Raw genomic sequence first — 21,889 nt, forward strand, 5'->3', positions numbered from 1 at the left:
GGAAAGTCTCTGAGTAACTAACTGTGAGCTAAATGACCTCCTTGTGGGATATATTCCAACCTTCAGGTTAACTGAATATTTCCTCCTTCTTGGTGAGGTGGAGGGAGATAACAGGATCCGGGAAATAGTCCAAATTAAGTAGTGAGGTGGTGAAGGGGTTCGTGTCTTAGTTCGGATTTTGGATAAAAAAAAAATGGAAAAGATTAAACAACCTCAAAAAAGGGATGCAATATGAAGAAAGTGATAATAAGCAGAATCACAGGAGTTCAGAGGTTAGTTCTAAGGTCCACAGGGTGAGAGGGACAGCAGGCTGATCAGTTCATAGGCGGCATAATTAGAATTTCATTATAATCTGAGCAGCATAAAAGACTGACTTTACCTGTGGAATTTACTTGTTTGATTTCCTGTTTACGGGTCTTTCATTTCTTACAAAATTGCCATTATTAAACATCTTATTTAAACATCTACCACAAGTGGTTAGGAAACAGGAACTTAAGAATCTTAGTGTCAGAGTAGATGCTGTAATACAAGCAGATACCAGTTTATTTTCTCACAATTAGGAGTAATCTGTGTACATGCAGTCCATTATTCTGCCAGACTTTTAATAAGCAAGCATGCTTGGCAAGTAATACACTAGCTGGATTTTAAGAGAGAACTGGTCTTTTTACTTCAGAGATGTGTTTTTAATCTGAGAGTAAGTGGGGAAAAATGTTTTCTCATTTACTGTCAAATTTGAATGTCTATAGGGTTATTCTGACCACTGCGCACATATATTCTGTTATTTTATGTGATCTTTCTTTTGTTTAAAATTGTAGGTTTCCTCTGAATCTCTCCAAAGTCATGCCTATCATTTAGCTTATATTTGTGGGCAGAATAATTTTCTGAGTCCTAAAATAAAGCAGGAAATGACTTTTAACTTTAAAAATCAAATTCATAGACCAGTTCATGAATTAAACATTACATATTCTGCATTTTTAAAATATTCTATTTTAATTTAATCTGCCTTAATCTGATCACACTCATGGGGATAACAAACAAACAAAAAATACTGATGTTAGAGTTGGTTATTAGAACAAGACAAGCTTGTGACACCTGAACAAGAACCATGCTTACTGAATCTTATTTAAATTCTATAAATTTTATATATGTGTTTTGCTTGATGTTCTGTACAGTGAAATAAAATAGTAGGCTTTGTCATACAAAGATTGTAGGAGTCTTTTTTTCTTTCAGATAAACAGGCTAATAACAAATCAATTCCCTTATCAAAAGTGTTTCTGAGAAAAATATGAAGTTAAAATTGTGGCATAGAATTTTGGTGTATACTGCTCCCTATGGATTATATCTTTCCAAGATAGAGTTTAGATGGATGATAAATGGGTTTGTAATTAGCAAGCAGAAATAAAGACCCTGCTGGGTATAAATGGATATTTTACAGACAAAACCAGCAATGAAATAGAGAAAGATTAAAGCTACATGGATTGGTTTCAGAAGAGCCCACTGGTAGGCATTAAATTTTTGTGGGTGTTCTCTCTCTCTCTCTCTCTCTCTCTCTCTCTCTCTCTCTCTCTCTCTCTCTCTCTCTCTGTCTGTCTCTCTCTCTCTCATTCTTTTCTTGTTGCAGTTTCAGTTCTTAGCGATGCCCTTTCCACTGGAGTGTGACTGTGGAATCTGTGGTTGAACACTCATCTCCATAGCAACTTCAAACACCAGCAGCACCCTGTCCCCCACATTCTATCTCACAGGTATCCCTGGCTATGAAGAATTTCACCACTGGATTTCCATCCCCTTCTGTCTCCTCTACCTTGTTGGAGTGATGGGCAACTGCACCATCCTTGCACATTGTCTGGAAAGACCCCAGGCTGCATGATCCCATGTACTACTTCCTGGCCATGCTTTCTCTCACTGACATGTGCATGTCCCTGCCCCTGATGATAACACTTTTCAGGGTGCTCTGGTCCATTTCTAGGGAGATTCATTTCAATATCATTCATTTCAATATCTGTGTGGTCCAAATATTTCTGAATCATACTTTCTCCTTCACTGAGTCATCTGTGCTCTTGGCCTTGGCCCCGGACTGATATGTAGCTATCTGCCACCCACTGTGATATACTACCATCTCACCCCAAAACTGATCAAGGTTGGGATTGTAGCCCTGCTCAGGAGCGCTATTCCACTAATCCCACTCCTGGTTCATTCTTTCCTTCTTGGCACTCCCATGTCCTTTCTTATTATACTGTCTACATTAGGACATAATCTGCCTTGCTTGTGCTGACACATAGTTTAATGTTATGTATGTTTTGGTTGTGATTACTATCCTATGGGGCCAAAATTTAAAATCTGTAGATATTATGATATGAGGATAGTAATGGTGAACCTTTGATTTTATAATATTTAATAAAAATTTAAACTATACATTTGTATACAAGGAATACAGATCACTGATATGTAAATTTTTACATCTTTATGGTACTTAAAACAGGAGAAATTTTAAGTAATTTTATATAGTATTCCTTTCTACATATGAAATTATCTTTTCTTTGATTTTTGAAATTGTCATGAAAGTGATTGTGTATACTTTTAATGTTGTTAATTTAGCTGCATTTACCCAGTTCTCACGTCTGCATTCGCTCAAATGAAGAAAAAGACCAATAGCTAAACAAAGGCTTTAACCAAGAATTATGGCTATCAATATTTGTATTTGCCATATTCTAACTGCATATTTATATAAATCATATCCTAACTGCTATTATTTAAGAGTTGCAAGAATTAGACTATATGCAGTATGAAATGGTCATTTAACAATTACTTATTGTAGAAGTGTTAATGAATTAAACTGGTCTTTAAATCACATGAGCAGTTTAGTTTAGTTATATATTTTTCAACCTCAGAATTCTGTTGTGGTAACATTTCATACAATAAAGAGATCTCAGAAACTTGTAATTAATATCTCACATTTTTGGAATATTAAATGATACTAGCAAATTCATGAGCTTTTCTTTGCTCTCTGATCTTAATTCAACCTTGTGTGTTCTCACCTCTTTTTATCATGTTATTGAGTATAACTATTTTTATCCTTTCTTTTAGTACATTCACCTGTTCCAAGAAAATATAAACTACAGAAGAAGTTTGAATATCAAAAAGATAATTCTCTTTGTATAATGGTGAGGAAAAATTGATTAAAAAGAATATTTTGACAGCTTGAACGTTACAATCAGTTAATTGTGTTGACAACAATTAATTACACATTACCGCATTTGAAATACGACATTCATGTAATTACTGAACAAACTCTTGAGAGCAATTGTTCTAAAAAAATAAATGTTTAATATGATTTTTGCTTGCAAAGGTACATTTAAGCTATTGGAGCATAGATTTTTTTAAATTTATAAATCTATTAAACTATTTTAGTAGTTATAAATATGAAATACATTTGTTTATGAATTATAGTTTACTCGCCTTTACCTTATAATTCATTGTTAGAATTATGCTTTATTCATAAAGCATAACTCATCAAAAACATGTGGAAAATACATGTTCTAAAAATTAAGATGCTCCTTCCTACTAATGCATTTTGTAAAGAGGAGAGTGATTCAATATGTGAAGTAATAAGTAAATCAATGGCAAGATTCTGTTACTATCAATGGAGAAAATAAACTATGTCTTGCTTTTAGAACTTAATAAGCTGTGGAGTCCATATCTTTGTTAAATACTCAGGACTAGCGCAGGAAACTCTGCTTCTTGGCCAGAATTGCAACAATACAATTAAAGTATCTATCACATTTGATTATGGATTGATAAACTAAGAGATGTTTTCATAACATTACACTGTTAAACAATTACATGAGTTTATATTTGTCTCCTGAAAGTATTCTCTGCATTTCTGCAGAATATGTGACTTATCCATCATCTCAGATAGTACTTATTAATTTTGTATTACAAATTCTCCTTAGGCAAAAATATCAGGAGTTTGTTTTCACAATGTTCAGTGTCACCCTTTGTGTAATGTGAAGACCGTCTTCATACAGGAAAAGATATTTTTTTGGAAAACACAATGAAGGAAACTGTAATAGCATTATCCATTTCACCATCTAAATATTTGGCCATTCCTTCTATAAAAAGCACTATTGTAAAACACTTAATAGTTTCACTTGCCACACAATCATTCAATAAAATGACATAAACGTCAAGGAAATTTATTTTCAAAATCTGTGGAAAGCTACCTGATTACATACAATGTACAAAGAATTATATAAATTTATAAATAGGATGACACATAATTTTTTCCATAACACTCAATTCTGCTGAGAATATGTAGGTTAATATTATATTATTTATGCACTTTTATCTTGTCAGTATGGCTGGGATATATTTCAGCTATTTTTGTAAACAAGAGATATATGTAGTGAAGGAATTGACTGTGTTGAAGGGGTTGTGGCTGTTAGGTTTGTAGATTATAAAGTAGGACCCTGGTTCCACAGCTGCAGTTAGCAAGGAAGGTGAGGGTAGCAAAAGCCAAACTAGAAAAAACTAGTTTATATACAAAAGTCAGATGAATACAGGGAACAAAGTCTCAAACATTTTCCATTATTCTTCTCAAAGATGTCTCCAACACCGTTGTAATCCTTTAAATTGGAATATGAAAGAATATAAGGGATTTATCCAGCATAACAATCTGAACCAATCTGAAGCTAACACACTTATTATCACAGAAATAAAAGCAGCTGAGACAAACGATGTCACCTCTTTCAGTGATGCTGTCATTCAGTTGAGAGAAAAGCAGCCCGGCTTCTGTCCTTCCTAAATCTTATCTTATGCATAGATGTCACAATATAACTCAGGATGTTTCCATAAAATAACCAGTTTTTATGTACTTTATCAAACAAAAGTGAATGTTTAGCATGTGGCAATGAAAATTTCTTTATTATGAAAAAATAATAAGGAAGATAAATAAATATTTTCTGAACACCAAAAGAAAGTGTGTTTGTTTAGAAAAAAGGAATAGATTTTTACCTATAGGTTTCAAACATAAGTACATATCATAATTCCTATTTGAAATTATTTATTATTGATTAATTAAATATTTGTCTTTTTAGCAACTATTGGTTGCTTATTAGTGTTTCTAGGTCTTGCTGGAACAGTCAGATTTGAAAACACAATTAATACCTGGCACTACCAAATTTTAATTTTATCCCTTATCCTTGCCATGGAAACGACATTAGAAGAGGCAGGTCTGATGCAAAACAGAACTTCAGTCCTTTGCTTTGTTCCCTGATTTCACTATTTTAATATATTGGTAGACTCCTTGATGGTGCCTAAATTTCCTGTTATCACCTTGTGTACCCATATCAGTAAGGCAGTGTTTGGGAATATGAATATTCTATGCTCTATTCAGTGGTTAGGAGTTCTTGGATAGATTTGCCCAGATTGATTCAGACTTGACATTTGAATCTGATCATCCATCTTGGATTCCTTTGTTCCTTGATGCTTCATTGTTCCTGGATTGTTTTGGTTGGCTAACAAACCCCTGAACTCCCATACTTATTTCTTTGGTTTTTATTCCATAAATAATGAAATTCATTGTAGGTGGTACCAGTAAATAGAGGTTGGCCAGGAGAATAAGGATGTACCTGGGGTACGTGATGCCCAAAGCGATGGGTAAAGAAGGAGAAGGAAGCCAGAGTGTAGAATATCAAGATGACACATAAATGAGCTCCACAGGTTCCAAAGCCTTTTGTCTGAGCCTCCCTAGAAGGTAGTTGGAAGACTGTTCTTAAGATTAACCAGTAGGAAAGCGTGATAAAGACAAAGTCCAGCCCTGTAGTGAGCAGGGCAGCAGTGAGCCCATAAACACTGTTCAGAGTGATACTATTACAGGCCAGTTTGGCAATGTCCATGTTCTCATACTAGGTGTGGTGGATGATGTCACTCCCACAGAAGTGCAGACAAAGAATGAGAGGACACCAGGAGTGACAACAGCCATACCCCGAGCCACCAGCACTAAGCCTACCTTGTCAATGAATGAACCTGTCAGCAGAGCTGCATAATGGAGTGGTGCAGAGATGGCCACATAGGGTCAAAAGCCATGGCCAGTAAAACAGCAGATTCAGAGAGGAACAGAGGATGAACAAAAAATATCTGTGTGAGGCAGGCTGGAAATACTGATAGAGAAGGACCCTGCCAGAAAATATCAAACATTTTGGGCACTGTGACGGTACAAAGGAGGACATCGTTGAGTGCCAGCATGGTCAGAAAGAGATACATGGGTTCGTGGAGGCTCTTGTCACAGGTCACCACCACCAAAGCAAAGCCAACGCCTGTCACAGCCAACAGGTACATGAAGCTGAAAGGGATGAAGATCCAAATTTGGAAATCTTCTAATCCTGGGACACCAGTCAGAAGAAAGTAAGTGAACTGAATAGATGTATAGTTGCTTGCTGTGACAGAGAGCTGGCTGGAGTCTACTGCATGGAGAACAGAGACATAACTTCTAGAATAAACAATAGTACAGACATATTTGCCAAGCCCTAATCATTTCTTTTGATTTGATGGCATGGAGGTAATGAATTTCATGAATGACAGTGTCTGAGACACATTATTAAATAAAAATGTTTTATAGTAAATTGCTTTTTATGAAACACCGTTTCCTTTTTTTTCAAAAAAAAATCATGTTAGAAAAATAAACAGTTGAATTCTTTGCTTTTTTTTTATAATGTCAGTTGTTTTACCAATGTAACTCGTGAATGTATCTTTTAAATTTTCAGTTGTTGTATGTGTATGTGTTTTGCCTTTTATCACCATAATGGAAAAAGTAAAACTTTACTTCTCTCATCATTATACTTAATAAAACACTGGAGAAAAATTTTTTAAGCTGTGGAAAAACTAAATGAGAGAAGTGTTTGATGTTATTGTGATATATAACTGGAAATAATGTTCCCAATTCCTGTTTCCCAAACTAAGGATCTGAAATGTATTCTGATGGATTAATTTCATATCACAAACAAAACCCCGACGTATGTTAGTCATCTACACCCTTGAAAATCATAATGAAGTTATCATTAAATTTAAAATGTCATAAAAAATAAAAACAAATTAAATTTAAAATGTTATAATATCATTCATACCCTAATAAGACTAACTCACGAGAATTCTAACATGGAGTCTTCAACACAAACAAAAATTCAAAGTAAACTACATTCTCATTCAAATAAGAAAAAAGTTGAAAAAGTCAAGGACCACAATTATTCACTATCTCACATCAGTATAGTGTTTTACACAGCACAGGGGTTGTCATTTTCTTTTCTATTAACATGACAGCTAGACTCAATTTTCACAATTTTTTCATTGTAAAAATTCTTCTTTATTTTTATATTAGTACATAATGTTAACATTCGTTGTTGAGAATTGGTGCATACATAATCCACCTTAACTTCCTTTCTTCCCTTTTCCCTTTCCTTCCTTCCTCCTCTATTTGTCTTTTGCTTTTCCCTCTGAGAAAGACCTGTCTCCTTACTTCCCAGTGTCTATGTTTAAGTGACCAAGCTATGTATACTACAACATGCTTTGTACAAAATACCTCAAATATAAAAGTATATTTTCCATCCTATGAAATATTGACTTAATTGATCAAGCTGGCAATTAAAATTGCTAATTTTAATTTTAGCAAAGACAAAATAAATATTTATCAACATTTTTAACTGCTTGTGGGAAGCCTCAGTTCTGGACACAGTGGATTGTCCTTAAATGATGTTCCAAGATCTGAGATCTGCAGCAGCCCACTTTCCATGTGGTACCACCAAGCTGACAGAAAATTACTCTGTTTCTAAAAATACTTATCTGCCCCTATGTTAATCAAAAATTTCCTTTCTTTAGAAAGATCTAGAGTAGATTATCACATTATCAATGCATATTCTATATTTTATTCTCCCATATATATTATCCTCTTCTGCCTTAACATAGATGAGGAAAATGCAAAAATTCTAAACTAATGGGCAACAGATAGGATCACTGTTTGGCTTTTAATAAAAAGCAAAAGAGAGATAATTGTTTGAATGACATTAAAAACAGTGGTATAACTATAATTATGATTGCCATTTAAGACAGAATTTGCTTCATATATATGGTTGTCTTCCAGCAATATAATCCCATAGAAGACAGCATGTACTTAAATATTACCTAATTTAAAAACAAGCTATCATATATCTTCATGAGAATTGCCAATATTGCAGAAATAGGAAGCAATAATAATATTTGAAAATATTTACCATTGCTTGCGATGTAAATATTACCCTAAAACTTCCTTTTCCCATGTATTTTGCATATATTGTCAAATTTAAGGTTCACAACTACATATTCCATAATTCTTACTATCTGAGCTTTACACGGAGCACTCAAATCCTAATTTATTTACTTATCAAGGCCATATCACAGTATAAAATTTTGTTTTAAAATAGAGATGCTAATATAGACTCTTCAATTTTAAGCACTAAATTATTCTAACCTACCTTTTGTGTGCATTTTTATAAAGCACTAGTTGTGGCATAAAACATAGATCTTGATTTTCTTCTTACCTTTTCCTATAGTAATATTTATAAGAAGTAGATACAACAGTCATGATTAGCACAAAAGAATTCAGAAAAAATATGTGTATATATTGACCTCCGCTGTGCATGAATATTTATAAGAACCTCCAGGGATGGTCGTTCTAACCACTGGATGAGAAGTCTTTTGAGAATTTTTAATGCTGAGTAATTACTTTTATACCTGAGACCTCACAATTAGTATTTGGATTAGATTATTGTCTTGCCTTTCATACTTGTGAAATGATATTCTTTAGTTCTGAATTGCATTTGTTAAATTTCCATCCTAAGCCTAATCGCAGAGTTATCTGTCTGCATGATTTTGCAAGATCAATATTTATTCTTTACAGAAAAACTTAACAAATAAAGATTTCACACTTTATACATATAGAACATGGATATCTCCTATCTAAGTTCTTGAAGAAACATTGTTAACAACTTATTCAATATCTTTTTTAGTGTGATGTTTTCAGGTTTATAAATAGTACATTGTTCGGTACTGAGCAACTTTAGGTTTACAGAAAAAAGTAAATCTGAAGTATTTAATTTGCACATATCCCCTTACTATCACTTTTCTTTTCTCTATCATGAATATTTTATGTTAATATGATACATGGTTATAAACAATGAGTCCACTTATGACACTCTAATTTTAGCTAACATCTATATCTTACATTATTCACTTGTTACATTGTATATTATATAAATTTTAACTTCAGAATTCTAAGAGGCCTTAGTTGATCCTGACAATTATATTTAAATGAATTAATTTTTATTGAGATGGTTCCCATGTCTTGGTCATAAAGTTGTGAGAATGCAGATAGTAAGACTGAGAAAGTACATTGGAGAGTCAGAAGAACAGCCCTTTCAAGAGAATGAGGCACCTTTCCGGCCAAGGTTTGCAAAAGAATAACCACAGTTACCTTGGAGACCACTGTGAGTCAGGAGGGTGGAGTAGGGCAGTGGCTGAGAAATGGCCACATAGCAGTCAAAGGCCATGGCCAGAATAACAGCAGACTCAACATCCTAGAAGGTGTGAATGAAGAACATCTGGGTGAAGCAAGGAGGGAAGGTCAGCTCTGGAGCACCCAGCTGGAAGATATGCAGCATGGTGGGGATGGTGACGAGGGACAGACCCAGGGCAGAGGCAGCTAGCATGACCAGGAAGAGGTACATGGGCACATGGAGGCTGTGCTCCCTCCACACAACTGTCATGATGGTCACATTGCCCTCCAAGGTAATGAGGAACATGGCACAGAAACATATGGAGATCCCAACATGTGCAGCTTCCAGCCCTGCGACACTTGTGACCAGGAAGCTAGAAAAGATCATTTCTGCTGTTGACAGGCAGTGTGGTCCCATGATGGGACCACATTTGAAATCATCCTCATTTAATCAAATATTTTAAGAAAAATTATCAACAACTAAGGAAAACCTTAGAATTTTAAGATTTACAATAACATTTAGGGAAAATTGGTGTAGTTCTTTGTGTTTACAGATATCCACACTACTAAAAAAAAAAAAAAACAGATCATTATAGATGTAGGTAATAGAATGCTTCTGGAATCAAAAGAAAAGGGAAATATGCTAATATATATCCCCCTTATTTCTTAGACAAAGCGTCGCATGGGAATTTCATTAGCAGTTCATTCTACCTTAAAACGTTTCAAGTCCAAACGCACATTTCTCATCTGCCCAACAACAATTCTCACAAAATATGGAAAAAATTGTTATCATGACAATAAATGCTAGAGCTCCAATACCAGCTAGAATGATAAAATGCGAAATGCCCCTGAGGCTTGGGAAATGGCTGGTTAATGCGTTGAATATTTGCTCAGTTTCTTTTGCTACGTCAACTTTTATTGCTGGTGCATTTGTTATATCCTGGATAGTTTTATGAAGCTTAAGCAAATCTAGAGAAGTATTGGAATTATGCCATATTCCTAGCAAATGATTTTTCACTCTATCCTAAGGTACATCACTTTCATTATATCTATATGAAGTAACACAAATATGTTTGTATAAGGCATGACATTTCAAAGAAGATTGTACTTGCAAAGCATATAATTGGTCTCCTAAGGTTATTACTGTATCTTGTAGAGCATTTAATTTTTGTTCGATCAGGCTATCCCAAGTTTCCTGTATTTTCAAAACCAAAGAAACATTATGGGATAATTCATTGACATAGGATGCAGTTTGCACACTTTCCGTAAGAGATATTGCAGACATTGCAGTGGAGACTATTAAAGTAATAAGTGCAGCAATTCCAGTCATTAACATCCCAACAAATCCTTTGGCCCAATTTAAAAGGTTAGTTAATTTTTTAGTGAGAGATGAGCATGTTCAACAATTCCTTGTCCTTGATGGTTATAAGATAATCCAGTAACATGTTTAATATGGAAAGTCTGACAGAATTTGGCAAAGGGTTTACTAAAATATGCTGGGCCATTATCACTTTTAATGGATCAAGGAATGCCCAGGATAGAGAAACAATATAGTAGGTGTTGTATTACATGGGTGGCAGTTTCTCCAGTCATAGGTGAAACAAAACATGTAATGAGAAAAGGTGTCTATGGTTACATGTAGGTATTTTAATGACCCAAAAAAAAAGGATAATCCATCCAAAGTGACACCCATCTGCCAGATGTCGTTTGGATGGAGTCCTCGAGGGTTGACTCCAAAATGAGGTACTGGAAGAGGAGGCGCACATGAGGGACAGTTTTTAACAATTTCTCGTGCTTGCTGCCATGTTATACCATATTGATAGCATAAAACCTATGCAGCTTGGTGATGAAGAGCATGTGACTGTTGTGCTTGCGAAACAGCAGACAGTCCAATATGCGTGGCTTGATCTGCAATTGCATTTCCATGAGTCAGAGTGCCTGGGAGATTAGAGTGACTGTGAATATGTCCTACAAAACAAGGTGCAGATCAAGAATGTAAAAATGATTGAATGAGACCAAATAACTGTGCAACAAGGATATTAGCAGTGTTGATAACAGGTACCCATTCTAAAACAGACAAGGCTTGTACTACATATTGGCTGCCTGAAAACAAATTAAAGGGAACATCAACAAAAAGAATAAAAGCCTGATGAACAGCATAAAGTTCAGTCTCCTGAGCTGAAGTACTCCTCAATTGCCATACATAAGTTTGATTTGGGGATACTAAAGTAGCTTTTCCATTGGAGCTTCCATCTGAAAATAAAGTAATAGCAATAACAAGAGGTTTCATGTGTATGATTTGAGGAAATGAGTAGGTAACTTTAGAGGCAAATTGAAGAATTTTATCCTTGGGATAATGATGTTGGATTTGACTGGTATAGGATGCTAGAGATAGAGGAAAATAACCAGTCATATTAAGCAACCATTCAAGCTGTTCAGACGTATAAGGGATTATAATAGAGTGAAGGTCTCTTCCTAAATGCATTATAGACAGTTTTCTTCCTTGCATAATCATTTCTGTGACAAAAGAGGCGTAAGCAGGGAGAGCCCTTTACGGGGAATGCGAACCATGAATCCATGAGAGAACTCCCTGTTGATATAGCATACCTGTAGTGGAAAAGGATGTGGGTATGATGATAAGAGACCAGGGAGTGGAATAATCACAATAATGAAGCTGCGCACTTTGAAGAGCCTTATTAACCAGTTCAAGAGCTTTGCGAACTTCTGCTGTCATTTGGCAGGGTGAACTTGGGTCAGACTCTCCAGCTAATAAGGAAAACAATGGGTGGAGGTCTTGAGTAGTTAACTTTAGAGATGGCTGGATCCAATTAATTTTGCCTAAGAGTTTTTGAAAATCATGTAATGTACGCAAGTGAGAAGTATTAACAGACAATCATTGAGGAGAAAAATGCTGTGGATATAAGTGAAAACCTAGATAAGAGAAAGGAGGTGAAGCTTGGACCTTCTCAGGTGCGATGACCAGCCCATTATTTGTTAAATCCTGATGAAGAGAGGCATATACTTGCAAAAGCATCTCAGAATCTTGATGAGCTATTAAAATATCATCCATATAATGAATAATGGTGGCAGAGGCAAATTTAGATCTGGTATTGGCAATGGATGCATGTACAAACTTTTGACACAAGGTGGGGCTATTAGCCATTCCTTGAGGTAACACAATCCACTCATCTTTCCAGAGGTGAGGACAAATTACAGGAAGGAATACTAAAAGAAATCCTCTTGCAATCCTCAGGTGGAGAGGGATAGTATAAAAGCAATCTTTCAAATCAAGAACAATTTGATGATGTGACAGAGGTATTGCCATAGGTGACGGAAGTCCAGGCTGAAGAGCCCCCATAGGAAACATAGTATCATTAACTTTTTAAGGTCTTGTAATAACCTCCATTTTCCTGATTTCTTTTTTATTACAAATATAGGCAAATTCCAGGGGGAGGAGGGAGGTCGGATATGACCACAGACTAACTGTTCCTGCACTAATTGCCTGGTGGCTTGGAGTTTAGGCTCAGGCATATGGGCCACTGATCTACCCAGACTGGTGTATCAGATTTCCAATTAATTTTATCAGCATGGATAGCAGGATGATCAGAGGCCACTAAGAAAAACCCAAGCCCTGTTTATTAACCTTTTGTGGGATGGATAAAGGGTCTTTGGTACCTTGATCATTTTTTCCCATGCCTGCAAATGGCAATTGGCCCATTTACAACATCTGTTTGGTCACAGTGGGACTTGGACTCCACAAGTACACTCCCATTTGGCTTAGTATGTCTCGTCCCCACAAATTTAGGGGAAAATTAGGTAAAACATATGGTTGGAATTCTCCAGTATGTCCCTCCAAATCAATCCAGGATAATATAGAAGAGGATTTAAAAGGAGCGGAGGCTTGCCTGATTCCTTGGAGAATGGCAGGGGCAAGATCCAAGGGCCAGGATGAAGGCCAATCTTGTTGTCCTATAACAAAAACATCAGCCCCCGTATCCATTATTCCAAGAAAGGTTTTTCCCTGTATTTTTAGTAAGCATTCTGGCCTTTCATCTTGTATTTGTCTAATAAGAAAAGCATCAGAGGAGCCAAACCCTTGGGTGCCTCATTTTTTCCTAAGCATTTTTGTTTTGTTTTGTTTTGAAAAGGGGCAACAATAATAACTGTGCTATATGGGTACCCGGAGGTATATTAATGACTACTGTATCAGTTTTAGCCATAACTTTAATTTCTCCCTCATAATCTTGATCTATCACTCCTGGAAGTACTATAAGTCCTTTTAAAGTAAGCCCACTTCTCCCTAGTAATAGCCCCCAAGTGTTTGGAGGTAACAGGCCATAAATACTGGTAGGTATGAGATGGACTCCTAGCTCTGGGGTTAATATGATGTGGGTGGTGGAACTGAGGTCCAATCCTGCGCTTCCTGGAGTTGCTCTGGAGAGGTCTGAAATGGATTGTTTCTGGGTTGAATTGCCCAGAAGGGCCTGGGCCTGGCCCCTCTTGGAGTTTCCCTGCTGGGATGGTAGTAAATTGCCTTCTTTATCTCTTTTAGAATAACATTCATTAGCCCACTGATCTCCTCTCTTATAGCGTGGACAGAACCCTGGGGCTTTCAGCTTTTTATCAATTTTAACCTTATTATTTGCATTATTATCTCCTTTTGGAGAATCAGAGCATTGTTTGGCAATATGCCCCACTTTTCCACAATTATAACAACTTCCTGGAGGGCTAGGGACACATTTTTTGTATTTGCTATGTTGTATTGCCAAACATTCTTGCAGGGTTTGTCTCTTCAAAGCAGCTGCCGTAGACAATCCTTGAATATATCCTGCTCCTATGTCTGCACAAAGTCTGATGTAATCATTTAAGGTGCCCCATCCCTTCCAGGGTCGAAGAGCTGCTTGGCGGACTGTATTGGCATTTTCAAAGGCCAATTCTTTTACTAATACATTGCTGGTTTGTTGATCATGTATTAATTGTCCTGCAGCCTGAAGGAAGCAACAGACAAAGTCCTGGAACAGCTCAGCAGGGCCTTGCTTAATCTTGCCTATCTCTCCCTTCTTGGATCATGATAGCCATGATAGCCAGGGATAGCCAGGGTAATTTAATTGAGCACTGAGGGCCACAAAAGCCCCTTTCCCTTAAAGATGATCCATAGAAATTCCATCAGCAATAGCATGATCATCTAATGCATATCCCATGGTAGTCTCTTCATATTCTGATAGCCAAAGAAGATAATCTCCCCCATTTAGTATAAAAAAGCTAAAAGCTTCCAATTTTGAGGCATCAAAGTCTGGCTCACTACTGATTCAAAATAGACATAGTAAAAGGAGCAGTAGCTCTGTATTGTGTAGCTGCCATTTTTAATTCTTTAATTGTTTTAAAAGGAAGCCCCTCATGTTCATTGTATGATTGTCCTTGTGGAGTAACTCTCCTTACTACTGGGTAAACTTGAAATCCCTCTAAATTTTCACCTTGCTTTCTAGCTTCTTGAAGTGCACGTTGTAAGGGGGATATCACTAAAGGTGCAACCGGACGTATAGGCACAGGTGGGGGCAATAAAGGCATTGGTCTAAATCCTACTCCAGCAACAAGAGGTGTAGTAGAAGTTTCATATCGATCAAACAAAGGCCTTATCAATGAAGAATACTACAACTTTTATGCTGTTGATCCCTTAAATTAACCCCAGATAACTTTTGAATCTGCTTAGCCATATCAGGCAATTCTTTTTTTAAATGTTTCAATCAAGTGTTCTAGGCCCTCCATTGGGTCTTTACATTGTGGGTTTGCCTGATCTTGAAGCATGAAAGCCTCATGTTGATGCTCATATTGGGAGGCTTCACGCTCTAACGCTTCCCATTCTTTCGGACCTAATTCTTTATATGAATCTGAATCAGTTTCTCTATCAGGATTATTGACTTGCAAATCATCAGGCCTATTGTTTATTTGTAAATATGCAAATTATGTCTTACTTTGCACAGTTTCAGATGACTTTTCATTAAAACCTCAGGAAAGTGAAAAGAGTTAAATATATCATATTGCAATTGTGCATGCACACACGTTGTTTATAGCAGCACAACCCATAATGGTTAAATCAAGGAATCATCCTATATTCCCATCACCAGAAAAAAGGATACAGAAAATGTAAAACACATACATGTTGGGATACTTCTCAGTCATAAAAGGGACAAATTTGAATCATTTTTAGAAAAACAGATGCACTTTAAGTTTGTAATGCTAAATGCAATTAATCAGAACTGGAAAGCCAGTGACACAGTTTCTCTTATTTGAGAAACCCAAAGTATAAGCAATTACAGAAGTAAAAAAAATAGTAAAATAGATAGTTAAAACAGTGAAACAAATGATTAATTTAAAAGAGTAAAATGATATGGTGGATTACATTTATTGATTTGTGTATGTTGAACCATCCTTGCATTCCTGGGATGAATCCCACTTGGTCATGGTGTATAATCTTCTTGATGATTTGCTGGATCCTATTTGCCAATATTTTATTGAGGATTTTTGCATCTGTGTTCATTAGGGAGATCGGTCTATAGTTCTCTTTTTTAGTTGGGTCTTTCTCAGGTTTTGGTACTAGAGTGATATTTGCTTCCAGGAATGACTTAGGAAGGATTGCTTCCCTTTCAATTTCATTGAATAGTTTGAGGAGTGTCGGCATTAGGTCTTCTTTGTATTTCTTGTAGAATTCTGCAGTGAATCCATCTGGGCCTGGGCTCTTCTTGGTGGGTAAGGACTTAATTACATTTTCAATTTCAGTAACCGAGATTGGGTTATTCAACAATTTTACATCCTCTTGATCTAGCTTTGGCACTTCATATGCTTCTAAGAATCTGTCTATTTCTTCTATGTTATCAAACTTTTGAGAGTAGAGGTTTTCGAAATAGGTGTTGATGATCTTCTGTATTTCTATTGGGTCTGTAGTGACTTCTCCTTTTTCATTTCTTATTGCATGAATTTGAGCTTTTTCTTCCCTTTTTTTAATAACGTTGGCTAGGGGCTTATCGACTTTATTTATTCTTTCAAAGAACCAACTCTTTGATTTGTTGATCCTTTGGATTGTTTTCTTAGTCTCTATTGCATTGATTTCTGCTCGGATTTTAATAATTTCCTCTCTTCTTTTGGCTTTGGGCTTGACTTGCTCTTCTTTTTCTAGATGTTTGAGGTGTAGCATCAAGTTATTTATTTGTATTCGTTCTGTTTTCCTGATGTGGGAACTCAGTGCAATAAATTTTCCTCTCAGGACAGCTTTCATTGCATCCCACAGATTCCGGTAAGTTGTATCTGCATTTTCATTTTCTTTTAGGTATTGTTTGATTTCTTCTTTACTTTCTTCTGTGACCCACTGATTACTCAAGAGTGTGTTATTCAGTTTCCATGTGTTTGTGGTATTTTTGCAGTATCTTTTATCGTTAATTTCTAATTTCAGAGCGCTGTGATCCGATAACATGCAAGGGATGATTTCAGCTCTTTTGCACTTATTTAAATATGTTCTATGAGCTAATATATGGTCTATTTTCGAAAATGATCCATGTACTGCTGAGAAGAATGTGTATTCTGATGTTGTTGGGTGGAACATTCTGTATATGTCTATCAAACCCATTTGTTCACAGGTATGATTCAGTTCTGTTATTTCTTTACTCATTTTCTGTCTGGTCGATCTGTCCCTTGGTGTCAATGGCGTATTAAGGTCTCCTGTTACAATTGTGTTACTGATAATTTGAGTTTTCATTTCTGTTAATAATTGTTTTATATAACTGGGCGCTCTGGAGTTTGGTTCGTATGTATTTAAGATAGTTATCTTTTCCTCTTGGAGTTTTCCCCTTTCGAGTATGTAGTGACCTTCTTTATCCTTTATGGTCATTGTTGGTTTAAAGTTCACGTTGTCTGCAAACAGAATGGCTACTCCTGCCTTTTTTTGGATTCCTGCTGCATGAAGAATTGTTTTCCATCCTTTGACTTTCAGTCTGTGAGTATCCTTCTGGGTTAGATGGGTTTCCTGTAAACAGCATATGGTTGGATTTTGTTTCTTGATCCATTCTGCTAGTCTGTTTCTTTTGGTTGGTGCATTGAGACCATTTACATTAATGGTTATTACTGTTAAATGTTGGTTAATTGTAGGAATCTTATCTCTCTGCTGTTGCATCTTTATCTTTCTGTTCTGTTTAATTATTTGCTTTGCTTAGTGGTTTTTTCCTTTGTGTATCTAAACTGTCTTTCAATATTTTTTGCAGGGTTGGTTTGGTGTTCATGAAGTTCTTCAGCTGTTCTTTGTCGTGGAAGTATCGTATTTCACCATCTATTTTAAATGATAGTTTTGCAGGATATATCAGTCTAAGTTAGAAAAAAATTAGGATATATAATAGTAACTCTTTTTGATCTCCTATTAACTTGTTTTGAAGTCCTGTAATACTCCCATGATCTTGTTTTGACTGATTAGACTCTGTTCCATTCTGTGCGATATTAGCAATTCTGAGGGTATAGGCAACTAATTTGAAGGCAATAAGATTCACAAAGATGCCCATTCTGGTTTGACTATTGTCTCCTTTGGAAGTCCTGTAATGTGCACAATGCCTAAGTTTTATTGGTCTTGTTCTCCGCTGTTTTGTCCAACTTTATAATGTCTAATGAGATAGACAATTCCTTTTAAGGAAACAAGAGACAACGTTGATAACCATTGTTAATAACCTTGTACTCTGTTCTACATCATGTGCTATGTCTATCCTTGGTTTTGACTTACAGCTTTGTTTTGCCATATTTGACTTTATTCTCCCCCCCCCAAAAAAAAGTAATAAGAACTAAGGAGTAATAAAATCCAAAATGTGTAAATTTTTTTGTAAAAAAGAGAGGGAGGAAAAAAAAAAGAGCTCTAATGGATATAACAGCAAGTGTGTTTAGGGGTGTTAAATAGCTGACTATATTAATGTTTTTGGATCATTGAACACAGCTGTTTGCAGTCTCTCTGTTTGAATGTCTACTTTGTATTCTTTGATACTGTGATTTGAGCAACTATTTCCAAGATGATAATATGTAATCTATTAACAGGTGATTTCTTACTGTTATGGTTTTTTTTTGTAGTTCTGTATTATGTGTAACCTTACACTGCTTTGTTTTGTTTTGTGTTTTTCTCTTTTTCCTCTTAAATTAAAAAAAATTTAAAAATAAAATAAAATAAAATAAAACAGTAAAATAGATGATAGGAAACAGAGATTATGTGGACTGGCAAACACATCTAGGAATGAGAGAGAAGAGGAGGAGACACAAATGTGAAAAGAAGGGAGATAAAACATGAACCTGTACTCCAAAAGAAACATGTTCACTGTGCATTGCAAGCATATAATAGTCAATATTTTTTAAAAAATGAAAGTCATGAAAATAAACATTATTACTTCTAAATCATTTTAACATACTTTTACTATAAATTCATCAATACTATCTCATCATTCCCTGTAAAATTATTCCCTCAGAATCCACTGCTTGGAGCAGCTTTCACACTTTCATGGGGAATCCAGAAGAAACATTGGTCAGATGCTATTTTTAGATCTTAATAAGATTGTGATTTTAAAAATAGTTTCCATCAAAACAATTTCTAACAATTCTTTATAAAGAGTTTCCTATCCAAGAGTCAGCATAGAAAATGAATCAAGCAATCATTATTGGGGAAAAGGTAAGCATGGCAGACACAGTGTCCATGATGACAAATAGCAGTGATGGTGATGAACAGAAAGGTGATAAAGTTGGTGGGTAAGGAGAACCTGAAATTCTTGCCCAAATTTTCACTCTAAATACTTTTTCTCTGTTCTATGTCCAGTGCAAGCCCTGAAATTTTTTTCAACCTTCTCATTTATTTGAAAATTTGACTATTTACCCTAGAATTTATAGAAAGATAGGTGACGTATATAGTATCAATTAACAGTGGCAAAATATTTTTTTTGCTATAAAGATACTCTAATTTGCTTGCCAATAAAAATGTTGTTTATTAGAGAACAAATGTTTTAAAAACAACTACAATTTAATATATGGAAAACAATGGTTTTCCTTGTTACATAGGGAAATAAATTCCTGAGAAGATAGGGAATGTTTATATCTTTTGATGTTCTATGAATGAGATTAAAATACCTATTTTTTTCTGAATAAGTGAGATATTTTAAACACAGAACATTATATTGAATTCAAGCAAAAAATCATTTGCATTTAACATACCATAAGAACTATGTTGTGTAAGATAGAATTATTTCAGTCTAGAAATTAACAAGTGAGTCATTAAAAATCAAAAATCTTTATTTTTACATTTTAACTTCTTTAAAGTAGCCAAATAAGTTAATCTGTTCTTTTGGTTCATAAAATATTTAAATTTATTTTTCACTAATACAGACATATATAACTGATACAGAAAAATTACGCCCACTGATGGGCACCATGTGCTGTCCTAAAACATGAATACATGGTAGAAAGTTTAAAATAAGGTCAACATATCCAGGCATGGACTTTTTTTGATGCAGTCAAAGATATTATTGTTGATATTGCTACTGTATAAGAGAAAACTCAGACTGAAAAATAGGTGTTTGATTTTGTTAACACTTAAAAAAATTTTTTAAAAAAATGTCAGAGGGATTTATTTTTATATTATCTTTAATTAAGTATACTAACCCACCTCCACAAGATAGTAAAAGTGTAATAAGATATAGTAAAGAAATTCAAGACAAAATATGCTTGTATGTTATAAAATATTCAGCCTAGACACAGATGTATTTAATAAGATTGCTAATATAGAGATCAATAAAAGTACAACAAGGTCTAATAATAAATATACGCTATATACACAGCAGGAACAATAAGAAATGAGAAAAATTTCCAAAGTTTGAGAAAAAATATTTGCAAATATGAAGTATAAGTACTATACAGAAATTTGCATGATATCTTTAAGCAAAGATTATAGGTGAATATAAAAAGGTATGAAAAGTGAAAATTGAAGAAAGAAGGTCTCAGTGTATTTTATTTTCTTAGTCTCCTTATATACATAGAAATACGAAAATCAAAGCCATGTCAGAAGAATTGGAATAGTGATTTATTTCTACCTAGTTTCTCAAGATTTAGGTTAACAATGCCACTTTTTATTCCACAGTTTGTTTTTTTAAGAAGAGTTTCAGGACTTTGTCTCGAATCTGCTTAGTTTTCACCACATACACAATGGGATTCATCACTGGGGGAATGAGGAAGTGCATGTTGGCCATGGTCACATAGACATGGGAGGGAAGCCTGGGGCCAAAGCGGTGCAGCATAGACAGGCAGATCATGGGTGTGAAGAAGAGGACCACAGCACATAGGTGGGAGATGCAGGTGTTGAGAGCCTTGAGGCGCCCACCATGGGAGGCAATGCTCAGCACAGTTTTCAGAATCAACATGTAAGAAAGAAGAATGAGGAGGAAGTCAAGACCCATGGTGGAGAGCACCACGAAGAGTCCATACATACTATTGACCCTGGTATTGGAGCAGGAGAGCTTTATGATATCGGGATGCAGACAGTAGGAATGAGAAAGTACGTTGGAACCACAGAAGCACAGCCTCTTCAAGAGGATAGGAGCAGGTACCTGTGTCATCAATGTTTTTACCAGCAAAACCATGGCTATCCTGGAAGTTACCCTGTGAGTGAGGATGGAGGAGTAGTGCAGTGGATGAGAAATGGCCACATAGCGGTCAAAGGCCATGGACAGAATAACAGCAGACTCAAATATCTGAAAAGTGTGAATGAAGAACATCTGGGTGAAGCAAGCAGGGAAGGTCAGCTCTCGAGCATCCAGCCACAAGATGCGCAGCATGGTGGGGATGGTGACAAGGGACAGGCCCAGGTCAGAGGCAGCCAGCATGGCCAGGAAGAGGTACATGGGCACATGGAGGCTGTGCTCCCTCCAGACAACTGTGATGATGGTCACGTTGCCCACCAAGGTGATGAGGAACATGGCACAGAAGAGTATGGAGACCCCAGCGTGCACAGCCTCCAGCCCTGGGATGTCTGTGACCAGGAAGCTGGAGAAGATGCAGTTTGTGCTGTTCATAAGGAACATGATGCCAGAGGAACATGAATTTCCTAAAATAGAAAACCGCATTATTATCCATATTTGATTTGAGCTCTGTTTGACTACTCTTTGTGTTTTCTCATTTTAAACTGAGATTTTAATATGAAATTAGTATCTTAGTTTAATATGAGATTAAATCCTGCTTTCCAGTATGTAGTCTGAGCCTCTATACTAAGTAACAAAAGTTTCTTTTCCAGCATCTCTGGATATTGTTATCTTTTGGTAGCAATGAAAAGAAAATTTTAAAATTTAACATTTAAATTACGTAAGTCAT

The 21,889-nt window shown here is 35.6% G+C and overlaps 1 protein-coding gene and 1 pseudogene across 1 annotated transcript; both read right to left on the bottom strand.

Annotated features, from left to right (window-relative positions):
• Positions 1–5,452: 5,452 nt before the first annotated feature.
• Positions 5,453–9,575, bottom strand: LOC100724909 (olfactory receptor 52Z1P-like; annotated as a pseudogene).
• Positions 9,576–20,652: 11,077 nt separating this feature from the next.
• On the bottom strand, positions 20,653–21,603 carry LOC134477578 (olfactory receptor 51G2-like). The gene has a single exon (XM_063255677.1). It carries the CDS (start codon positions 21,601–21,603, stop codon positions 20,653–20,655), a length of 951 nt encoding a protein of 316 aa, XP_063111747.1.
• Positions 21,604–21,889: the final 286 nt, after the last annotated feature.

The sequence above is a fragment of the Cavia porcellus genome, unplaced genomic scaffold (assembly GCF_034190915.1).
Source record: "Cavia porcellus strain 051 isolate PalLab524CR breed Dunkin Hartley unplaced genomic scaffold, mCavPor4.1 scaffold_9, whole genome shotgun sequence".
NCBI classification, from domain to species: domain Eukaryota; kingdom Metazoa; phylum Chordata; class Mammalia; order Rodentia; family Caviidae; genus Cavia; species Cavia porcellus.

What these genes read in the sequence shown, in the direction of transcription:
- LOC134477578 (XM_063255677.1), bottom strand. Translation starts at nt 21,603, where the DNA reads ATGTTCCTTATGAACAGCACAAACTGCATCTTCTCCAGCTTCCTGGTC.